The sequence below is a fragment of the Gossypium arboreum genome, chromosome 1 (assembly GCF_025698485.1).
Source record: "Gossypium arboreum isolate Shixiya-1 chromosome 1, ASM2569848v2, whole genome shotgun sequence".
NCBI lineage: Eukaryota > Viridiplantae > Streptophyta > Magnoliopsida > Malvales > Malvaceae > Gossypium > Gossypium arboreum.
In genome coordinates this window covers 3,245,810-3,258,122 of record NC_069070.1, presented here as the reverse complement: position 1 = coordinate 3,258,122, position 12,313 = coordinate 3,245,810, and the positions used below count along the sequence as shown (strand labels likewise).

The 12,313-nt window shown below is 30.6% G+C and overlaps 1 protein-coding gene across 2 annotated transcripts; it reads left to right on the top strand.

Moving 5' to 3' along the window:
• Positions 1-1,114: 1,114 nt before the first annotated feature.
• LOC108482444 (BON1-associated protein 2-like) lies at positions 1,115-2,041 on the top strand. Of its 2 annotated transcripts, XM_053025090.1 has the most exons (2): positions 1,356-1,482; positions 1,572-2,041. In XM_053025090.1, exons 1-2 carry the CDS (start codon positions 1,474-1,476, stop codon positions 1,914-1,916), a joined length of 354 nt encoding a protein of 117 aa, XP_052881050.1. In that variant the 5' UTR covers positions 1,356-1,473; the 3' UTR covers positions 1,917-2,041. The 2 variants fall into 2 exon arrangements, with proteins under 2 accessions (XP_017641066.1, XP_052881050.1); XM_017785577.2 differs by having other exon boundaries at positions 1,115-2,041.
• Positions 2,042-12,313: the final 10,272 nt, after the last annotated feature.

Here is a 12,313-nt window from a genome sequence, read left to right as displayed (position 1 = left end):
CCCTAAACCCAAAACATAACAGCAAAGCAAATTATTATGTCATGTGGAATGTGGAACCTACTACTGAACTTCCCATTAATAAAATGACAGAGAATGAGAGGTAATTGCCATTTGCCATGATTCTCCATCACTAAAAAATGTTGTATATAAAAAACTATTGACTCGGTCTTTTTCCTCCCCTCCTTTAATTATTTATCAATTTAAAGTAATTTCACTACAGACTTCTAGTTGACTTACATAACCAAATCCAAGAAATTTAAAATATTAATTCACTTAGGAGTTCCTTGTATTATACGGATCACATCGAATTGATTTTTTATTATTAAAAAAATTGTACTGTTAAAACTATTTACATTAAATTAAATTAAATTAAAATTAATATTTATTGTTTAAAAATATTATTTAATGTTTAACAGAGTTGATATTTTTATTTTTTTCGTTTTGATAATAATTTTTTTAGAATTGAACTGTAATTAAAAATAATAATTTTTAGATTCTTTTTATACAGTACATGTTAGGCATTCTGACTTATTTGGTCTTCCAACTTTACAAATAAAAGTTATTTTAGCCTTCTATTTAATTTTCACCTCTTCTAGCCTCTAAACATGCGTTGTTTATCAAATCACCCAAAAATAGATAGAAAAGTTAACGTTTCTTAACTTTGTTGACGTAAAATCCTATGACAATTCATGTGTGTGCGGCGTTGGTAATTAATTATTTTTTAAAAAATTTAAAATTTAGACTTTTTAAATATTTTTTATTTTTTAAGAATAATTTTTTGAATTTTTTGAATTTTTTTTAAAATTTAAAATTTAATTAATTGCTAACCTGACATATATATGGTGATTCACATGTGCAACGTCAGTAAAGTTAACAAAATTTTTCATTTATTTTGGGGTGATTTGACAAAAATACAAATTTAAAGACAAAAAATTTGAAAAAATTAAATAGAGAACTAAAATAATTTTTTTATAAAATTAGAAGACCAAATAAATTATTATTACAATTTAGAGTTATTTAATTTCTTTTAATAATATTTCTACTAATTTAATCCAATCAAATACCCACCAGTTGCTTTAACCTTAAACAAACATACCCATCGTTTAAATTTCTCAGCATCCACTATTCTACCACGAAGTTACACTCTTAACTTAATAATACCTTCTCTTCTTCAACCCCTAAATTTCCTGCATATTTTCACTCTTTATATTCCATATGATATCTGCTATAAATTCAAACCCCATATCTGCATATTTTCCTTGTTCTTTCCTTTTGTATTGGATTCGAATATGTTGGATAACAGTCAACAACAATTCACATTAGAGATGACAGTGGTATCAGCTCAAGGGCTGAAGAACACTTCTTCTTTTCTCTTCACACACCGTCTCAGGCCTTTCATTACCATCACCACCTTCCCTCCGCCTTTAGAAGCTGCCGATTTAAAGAGCTGCCGTGGGTTTCAAACGAGGGTCGATGACCAAGGTGGTGTTAACCCTACTTGGGGTGATAAGTTCCATGTTCCCATTCATCATACCTTCTTTGCTAATCGATACGCGTGTATATATCTCCAGTTATTCACCAAACGGCTCATTTCCGGCAAGGCTCAACTGGGTTGGTGCCAGATTCCGGCCGCCGATATAGGGTTGCCGCCCGTGGGGTCCGTTAGGCAACTGAGTTACCGGCTGAGGGCGGCAGATGGGACGAGGACTCATGGAGTTGTCAACGTTGCGGTGAAGTTGGAAGTCCATTCTAATGACAGGTGTCGGACTGTGATTGGTATACCGGTTAGGGTTATGCCACTTGGCAGGGAAGTGGGGTCTAGCTGGAAAGAGTCTGAGGATTTGACAAGTGGAGGAACTGTGGGGGCCGGAGGTGACTGTGCCGATGCGATGGTGAAATGGCAGGGTTTACGATGAGAACGATTGTACTGTATGGATAATGTTGTGGAAATTAATTGTTTTTGAAGGATGCAAAACCTTTTAAAGACTTCAATCATTTTTGTTTATTAATATTACATATAAATTAAGGGTTATTAACCGAAGTTTAAAGTCTAACGTATACCTCAAATAAAAAATTATTGGGCATATAATCCCTTTTAGGGTTTAATACATATAACTTAAGTTATGCTAATATTGATGAGCTCAAAAGAATATCAATATTCGTCAAAATTTTATGTTCAATTGTGGTAGTAAACATGTAAGGATTGTTCGCTTTTTACATCGAAATTATTCTTAAGATATTATTGGATTATTACATGAGCTTACATAAAAATGTATTAAAGAGATTTAACATGCATGGATGTAAATCAGGTGATACTAAGTGAGGCAAATTCAGTCTTAGTCAATGTCCCAAAAATGGTGTCAAAATTAAAGAAATGTAAAAAATTCTTATACTTCAACAATAGGGTGTCTAATATACGCTTAGATTTGTATGCGTTTGAATATTATATACATTGTTGAGATTATGGATTATTGGAAGTAATTCAAATGATTCATAAGTATAAGTCAAAATAATACACGTTCCCATATTGGAGATTTGATAAGTTAGAGATCTTTGAGTATACAAACTACAATTTTGTTGGAATACGAATGCAAAATTTTGCCACTACATTGTGAATTGTGAATGAAACAAAAGACCACTTAAGTTATGTTTTAACCATAAATCTGCGGTCCTTATTCCGATAACAATATGAACACATCAAAGTTGAAGCTCATAAATACTAAATTCCTAGTTGTTAAAGAAAGAATTCAAAATGGCCGGATGCCTATAGAGCGTATTGGTATAGGCTCCATGATTGCAAACCTACTTACTAAGGACAACCACCCAAGGTTTTCATGAGCACACTACTCATATGAGTCTCATGTCATTTGAATATATTAAGTTTTAGTAGAAGTTTGTAATTTTAAATGATCTTATATTATAAACACATTTTTTGTTATTTCAATTTACGAACATTTTAAGATTATTTTCAGTAAAAATAAAGTTTAGTTTGGTTTATTCTTGTTGATTTTGATTTGATCTCACTATGGTTTAAGGAAGACTAATTGGAAATTAAAGATATATTTAGATCATATTGCATATAATTTTCATTCTACACATTCATGCTTGATCTATGTCATTTGGTTGGGTTAATATACATAATCAGGGCCGATTTAGTTACGTTCTATGTAGAAAGTCGCATTAGGTTCTATGTTAACATAATTGATGGAGAAGACTGTTTAAAATACATTTTGATTAAGATAATAAAGTTTTGAGTTCATAAAGTTATATTATGACATGTAGTTTTAAGTTAATAAGAATATATATGTGATCTAAGTGGGAGATTATTGGATAATATGAACATCACATATATAATAAAAATAATTACATATTGTTATTCACTATTTAGTCCAAATTAAAAGTGATTTAGTATAGTTAAGGTTAATAGGCCTTCAATTATCAAATAACGTATAAACTAAATATGCGTAAATACTCAAGTAACTAATTTCTAATTGACGATGGACTAATTAAAATTAATGTTAAAGTGTAAAAGTTATATATTAGGATTATAGTTATCCAATTACACATAATGTAACTTTTTAACATTGTATCTTTAGAAAAGAGAATTATCTTCTCTAAGATACTTATGAATCACAAGGCTTAAAAATGATTAATAAATTCAGATAAACTTCTACATCTGATTTATGTTCTTAATGATTCGACAGGACACATATAAGGAACTCTTGTCGGTTTTTGAGATGAATTTTAATAAAATTCCAACCATATAAAATTTAATCTTGTGATTGAGTTGAAGTTTATGTTTGTTGGAAAAGGAGATTCATTTGCATCATTCATGCATTTAGTCTGAAAATTATTACAATAATAATATGAAGCCATGATTTTAGGAACACTAGGAGGAATCTTCTCTCTATTCCACTTCTAAGTAAAAAAAATAAATGAACAAAACAAAAGAAATTGTACAATTCCTTTTTCGACACTTCTCCAACACTTTCCGACAACACATTTTTTTCCACAAACAAAACTAGGTGCATGGTGTCATCTTACAGTTGCAAATTTGTTTATAGAAGTTCGTTGGTATGCATTTATCAAAATTAACATGATTGGTATAATGATAATATATATTATACTTAAGAGAAAAATATAAGTTCAAATTTTGAAAGTGGTATTATTAAGAGAGACAACTACAAATTCTAAATATAGATCATAAAACGGATATAAAAAGTATCAAAAATAAAATAAGTGATTATGAATTTAGTTAGAATTTCAATATGTATATATAGTTTTTTCTTTGGGATAAATCTCAAAACTATACATGAACTATGGTTTAATGTGAAATTATATACATGAACTTTGATTTTATGCAATTTTATACATAAAATTTTTGATTTGATTTGATTTGATCCAATTCTTGTAAATTATTAACACAATTATTGATATAACATCATTTTATATTTATATATTGCATACATAAATAATTATATTTATCTAATATAAAAATAAATTGATGTATCTATTTCTTTTAATGTATATGATTAAATAAAATTAAAGTTTTACGTATATAATTACACCAAATTAAAATTCATGTATACAATTACATGTTAAATCAAAATTAATGTATAATTTTAAAATTTATCCATTTTACTTTATTTTAAGTTGCAGCAATTATAAAAATTAACTAAATTGGATAATTAAGTTTGGTGATAAATTTATCAAAACAAACTTAAAAGGAAAAAGAAAAGAAAGAGAGAGAGAGAGAGAGAGAGAGAAGACTTGAATCAAAAGTATGTAAGTCAATTCATAATTAATTGAACCATAATGTTAAAAAGTGATTGAGGGTAATTTGCTAGCTATATATTTAATGTTGTGTTGAATGGTGGAGTGACATGGATTAATCACCACCAGTTTATTATAATGTTTAGGGTTATGATAGGATAGAAGACAATCAATTAGACCAACGTGTTTAAGAAGCAAGAATTGCTTGGTTAAAGATGTTGACAATGAAATGAAACCATATCTTATATTATAATGTAAATACAAACACCATTGCTTAGACCCTATATGTGTATATTTTATATATACATACGTCATGGTAAAGTTTATATTTATATATCATGATTATTCGACGAAAGTGTTTGGGTAGAAAATTTGGGTACGATGGGATTACAAGTTTGCTAGGAATTGAAGCTGCATAGTGAGTAGTTCACGAAAACATTATTATATATATATTACTTATTAATTTATTTATTCATTAGTTTTATAGTCAATTTTCAATGCTCAAACTTAGTTTAACCAGAACAATAGGTTTTTTCATATAATAAATATACATCTATATTTAATTACATAATTATAGTTTTATTTTAACCATGTCTATTAAATTAGAAATATTTTAAACTATTTTACCAGTCACTCTTTTCTCAATCTTCGTGCCATTTTGCTATGTAATTAGCATTAGCATTTGCATTTATTTATTTATTTATTTTGCTACATATTTGCATTTTTTTAATTGATTGGACTAAAATCTGGCAATGTTTTTATATGCAAGTTTGCTGTGAAGATGAGCATGTGTTATGCTGATGTAAATACAAGTAGAGTTAAAAAGCATTCAAGATGGGCAATTGAAAGTATCAAATTCTATCTCGGTAAGTTTTAGAGCATATTAAACAATGGAGGTTAAAGCATGTTCTTAGGGAAGAGAATAAAGAGAAAGATTTCTTAACTAAAATGGCATCAGACACATGAATGAAGATGTTCATGTTTTCGACGAAGCTCCCGGGAAGCTCATAGCTAATTTTAAAAGTTTGATTTAACAAATTGATTTCATTTTCATAGTATTTTGATGAAATTATTTGTTTGTATTTTCAAAAAAAAAAAAAACTAGCCTAAGTTTCATTTGATTTGAATTTAATATTTTTAATGAAAAAAATATACAAAAGACATAGGCTAACAATGTATTGATTTGTTAGTAAAGTTAAGGCTTCGAGATCTAAATAGTCAAGGTTTGTGTCTCATCAATACATAAACATCATTGAAGGTTTTTCATAGATTATTTTGAATGTAAGTATCGTTATATGTAAGTCCTATCTAAATTTATTTCAATTTAGTCAAAAAAAGTTATTTTATGATATGATTTAGTAAAACCATGTGCTCAAAAATTTTATTTTTTCTTATGATTTGGTTACTTTATGCACCAGCAAGCAAGCATGTATTATTTGGCTTATTTAGTCAACATTAATATGACTTGTATGATATTTACAGAAGATTTGTTGGTCTTTTTCTATTAGTCACCATGTGCTCTAACCGTCGCAATCTACTAAGCAAAATTTAAAGTTATTCGAAAAAGCAGAATGAGAAAATACTGATTGACATTGAAATAATGTTGATGTTGTTAGTGGAAATTGCCTCGAATGCCAGTAGTAATTGAAAGAAAATTAATTCCAAACCATTCCCATCAATGTTTACCTTGTGGGTTATTTTGTTTATATAGTTGGAAGACTTTTCTTGCTGATTTTTGGTCATGTATGTTTAGTTGCATGTTACATTGTATATGTAGCTTTAGTTGGATTTTGTTTGCTACTTTGAGTGGGGTTCTAATTTGAAACCACTTGAAGTAGTACTCATTTGCTTTTAGGAATATAGTTTAAATAGCAATACACTTGTAACGAAAGGTAAATAGAAATGATAAAAGAAAAAAGTTTGAACCAAAATTAGTCATAGTTTTTTAGTACTTTGGTTTCTTTAGTATGGAAATGGTGATATTGTTGTGTTGTATATTTATTTTGATGTCTCAAGTTTTTGATATATTAATATTTAAGATAAATTTTATTCGTTTATTTCTTAAGTCATTTAGTAATCAAATATTTTAAAAGACTTGCAAGTACCCAAAAACATGTTCTAAATGTGCTTCTTACTTGATCAAATGTTATTGTGTTGTACTTGAAGTATTTTCAAGTGTTTTTAATGTTTACAAGGCAATTTAGGAACCAAGACTCAAGACTAGGGGTCTATGTCTCGAGACCTTGCAAGTTAGTAGCCAAAGAACACCATTGAAAGGTAAGTATCAATATTTACCTCCAAGTTTGAGACTTAGCTTCTAAGTCTTGAAACTTAGCTTCCTAACAACTATACACAACTACTTGTTAGTTAGGATAAAGTGGTGTACTCAATCATGCAATGGACAATATATCTCATGAAGCATGCTTTGCATGATCTTGATTTGCATATAAATGGGTAAACAAAATAAGCACAAGGCAAGTCAATGCAAATAATATAAGCATGTGTGAAATTCACGTGATGTAATCATCCCTTTAAATCTTAGGTTTGTCCAACTTTTCATTAATGAGAAGGATGCATTTTGACATCTCATTATGGTGAAATGACATATTAAAACCCATCGCATCCTGCGCCAATTGGCTGTTAGCTTTCATGTGTTTTGAAACTTATCCATGATGTTTCATTCTAGTGAAAACCATGGGGAAGTGTTGCTAAATTTGTTACCAATTGCCTTACACATGAAAGATTCATGCTAGAAGGAAGAAGTTTAGATTTGGGAAAGTTTTCTTCATCCTTTTATTTTATTATTCTAGTTTTTTTTTCCTCTAGATTGCTTAAATTTGCTGTTTGACATTTCTCTAATGTTATTGTATCATTCAGAGTTTACAATGTTCTTTGTAAACTTTGGTTAAGATAATGGTCGGTAGAGGTAAGGGAAGGGACAAAGGTAAGCGAAAGATAAAAAGAAAGAGGCAAGTAGCACTTTTAGGGAGTTTGATAGTAGGATAGAGGGTAACTCTTGAGAGTGTGCAATGAAAATGAAGATAAGGAAAATGTTTATGCTGAGGGAAATCCAATTGACCTGTTATTGTTATGAAATTTTTGTGCTAGAAGGTACTTACAAAATAAGTGAAATGGCGGAGAATAGAAAGGCATTTTATCTAATGTGTAAGTGTTTAAGGTGGGGTTCCATTTACTCCTACGTTTGTGGCATTTATCTTAATATCAAACTTTTTTGGCATTAGTTTCGGTCGTGAAGGGGGTATAGCCTCTATCCTTGGCATTAGACTTTTGTTCTATATCTATTCAGGGAGTCAAGGTGGGCAAGGCCTTCGACCTTAGCATCAAGGGCAACGTGGCCTCTAGCCTCAACATGAAACTAAGTCTAGGATCCTTTTTGAAAAGAAAACTTGGGCATCAAGGTCTTATAGAATCGAGGGCCTTAAGAGGCTACTTTAATTTTTTAGGATGCTTGAAGAGGAAAAGTTGCAAGAATAGGGGTTAACGTTAAGTAGAAGTCACTATCTTTTTTTATTGCTAATCAAGTACCTTATGCTAACATATTAACGAGGACTTTAGTAAGTTGGCTAGAGATGTGACTATCAACAAGGTTCTTTTTAGCTTTTGTGTATCCTTATCCTTCAATAATCCTACAAAGCTTTCTCGAGAAATAGAAAGGCTTTGTTCCTTGGATAGCAACAAAGATTCATATTTGAGCATGATATTATATTTATCGTGGTAAAACTGAACCACAAGCTTTTGCTCTCTAGTCTTCGAGGGTAAATATTGAATAGACTATAAGTTCTCTAGATATGCTAGTGATATTGCTTGTTATCTCTCTCATGAGCCCTCTTTCCTACTGTTTTTGCTCTACAATCTTGTTGCAAGGTCTCAGTTTCATTTTCTCTTGTTTCTAGGTCTATTGTTTAGCATACTACCTAAGATTTCCTTGTCTTGCAGTTGTTTTTATTGTATTTTTCAAATAGAGGTAGCCTTCTATTATGTGTTTAAAATCTCCATGAATTTGGCATTTCAACAAATATTGTCTCCTCTAAATGTTTGACTATTTTTAAGGTGGCGGGGCCCAAAGATTTCCTCATTTTCCATATTACTTAAAATGTAATCCCATAAGACGTTGAGAGGAGTATAATTATCAAATTTAGTATAAAGGATCCATTCTTATCTTCTTGACTATAGGGTGTTTTGGTGAGCCTTGATAGTTTTGTTCTTGCATAGCTGAAGGGGTTGTAGAAGTTTTTGCCCCCTCAATTTGAGGTTCCCTTGGTGTGTGAACTAAAGTTCCTCATTTAGGGTTTTTATTTGTCCTTTTAAAGTAAAGCTTTGCCTTTGTTAAGGGAGAATTATCTAAGGTTAATATTCTTCATGTTAGGGATAGACCTATTTTTATTCTTAGAGTTAAATTTGAAGAAAAAAAAATCCATTTTGGGTTCATAGTTGTAAGTATTACTTAAAGGTTGGTATAGAGTCTGGTGGCATCTCTCAATTTTTCGGTATGAAATTTTGATAGCAAGCCTTTGAAGGCTGGGTGATAACAATAGTTAATTTTCGTAAGCAGTTTGAGTTTGTAGGTGTAGATGTATGTGATCTTGATGCATGGGATATTGAGGGTAAGGATAATACAAATTATTATAGTCAAATTCATATTTTTAACCATAAAAATTGTAGGGAGGCCTAACCTAATAATTTAGCTCAATAGTTCATGTTGATTGGTCACTTTGGATGGCATTGGAAGAGCAACTGGATAGTGCTCTTGCCATATATTCTCTGGGATTTCTAGGTTTTGAATTTTGGTTTACTTCTATTAGGAAAATCCATAACTTCTTGTTCAATTTCCCACAGACAATACCAATTATGGATACAAGGTTTATAAATGATGACTGGAGCCAATTCACACGAAATGTGAAGAGATTTTAGTGGTGGTTTTGGTGAGCTTTACGAACTCTGAAAGAGTTCGAGTTGGGTATGGTTCTGTAAGGGAGGCCTAGACTACTTTTTTGTTAACGAATGTCTTATATAGGCGGTGAACTTGGTGTAGGCCCTATTAAACAACTACCTTATTGCATAAGGTTGGTGGTAGATAGAGCTGATCATGGGCCGGGCGGCCCGGCCTGGCCCGAAGGCCCGCCCGAAAAATGGGAGGGTTTGGGTAAAAATATAGGCCCGAAAAATAGACTTGGGCAAAAAATAAGGCCTGTTTAGAAAACGGGCAGACCTCAGTAAGATTTTTGGCTCGGGCCTGACCATTTTACCAATTATATATTAATATATATTTTTTATTTTTAAAATTATTTTAAAATTTTAATATAACTATTTTTATTATATTGTTAATTTGTGTATTGTTTTAAAAATTGTTTTAGTATTATTTTATTTGTTTTAATATTTGTTTTATGTTTTTAAATATATTTGATTTATTATATTTTTAAAATTTTTATTTAATGAAATAAGAAAAAATTTAATATAGGCCAGGCCGGGCTCGGGCTTAGTAATTTTATTTCGGGCCGAGCTTGGACAAAATTCTAGGCCCATATTTCGGGCCGGGCCGAGCCCGGGCCTAGTAGACGGGCCTAAAATTTTATTTGGGCCCAGCCCGAACCCGGCCCGACCCGGCCAATGATCACCTCTAGTGGTAGAGTCATGAAGTGCCTTACTAGGATGTGATAGAATGTGATTGGATAATGCTACAAGTAACTAGTGGTAAGGTTCCGAGGCTTTGTTATGTGTCTTAAGATGTGATCGGTGTGATAAGGGGACCCTAAAGTGACCTGACAGTATTCTTTAGGTCTATTAGCCCTTCCTTAATCAAGGGGTTGACTTGGCTAGACGCGTAAGGTGAGGTGATTATGTATTACAAAGCGCGTACTTGTCTAGTTCTATATGAACTTTTTCTCTTTACAAGGTAAGTATGTGAAATATGACCATGATAATGGTGATTGACATGTTTGATCATACTTAATAGAGAAGATTTCTCATAAGCAATTTCTTTATTAGTTTTTAAGCTCCAAAGATTCATTTTCAAATCAAAATTTTCTTTTCCAAGAATTTCATTTTCTTATAGGAAGCCTTAAAGTTTGTTTTCAATTTCTTATTAAGGATTTCCAACCAACCTTTGTTTTTAACAAGAAATTATTTTCAATTTTCAACTTTGAAATCATGTTCTTGTATTTGCAATTCATAACCTCAAATTTCAATACTAATTCATCATAAACTTTTTATAGATCATCAAATGAATGTGAATTGAAGTAACATGACCTGTAAGATACCTCGAGCCCTTCAAGAGCCATGAAGTATGATGCATTTAGATTTGGGGAGAGACTTCTTGTTTGTTGCTTATGTTTAATTACTTATCCACTTGTTGAACTTTGATTCTCACAAGACATTTCAAGTCATTTCTCTTCCTTTTTGTCTTCATGAAGCTCTTTTAATTGTTTTTTTTTCATTTTTTTTGGCATTCTTGTAAAAGGAAACTTTATTGTATTGTGCTTGATTTACGGCACAAAGGAGAATGTGTATAGCCTTGCCATTTAATAGATCCTTCCTTGTATCAATTGCATCCCATCTTTCTTCCTCCTTAGACACTCCCAACAAACCATTTATAATATCTCTCCAAGTACCTAATAGAATGCTTAAGCAAGGAATTTCTTCTTAACTTTCCAATAAGGGCAGTTTTCACTATTTAGAAATGATGGATACATAATAACATGGCCTTCTTCCAAACTAGTTAACCTAAACACAAATGTCATTGTTGTACAATCCAAAAATCTTAAGTTTTGATATTCTTTCTTCTAGTGGTAAAACCTTAAATGGAGACATTACACAGACATCAATTGTTACCTCAAATAATTGAAAGGGCACTGTAGCGACGTAAAAATTTCTACTTTCGGTCGCTAATTAAGGCGATTATTTGAAAATTTAAACCGACTTTTGATTTTATTAGCAAAGGGAGTCGCCACCGATCCTTTTTTATAGGTGTGATCGTACACCTAATAAAATTATTTTAAAACAAAAAGAAGGCCAAATTTAGGTCTACGTGAAAGTCAAAGTAAAGTTGGGTTCGAGTCGGTTCTGCATGAGGAAGGTATTAGCACCTCATGACGCCCAAAATTGGTATCTTATTAAACACGTGTTGTCTTAATTTTCAAAAATATGAATTCAATTTGACATTTAAGTGTGATCCGATTGAAGGAAATGAGAAGTTGTAAGTTTTGGTTTTTAGAAGGATATCCTGCTTTTAACACGAGTAACTAACTTCACCCAACATAGCGATGAAATTAATGACTTAATGTTAAAATCGGTACATTGCCTTATTCTTAAAATTAAAATGTAAAAAGTTTCTAAAATGATAGTAAAAAAATCTAAGAATATTATTGTAAAAATGCGAATAGTGATGTGAATAATATAAAATATTAAAATATCAAAATATTACAATAATAATAATTAATATTGACAAATAAAAATAAAATAGAAATAAAAAGTGTACATAATATATATATATTAGAAATAACAATGATGTTTAAAATAATAC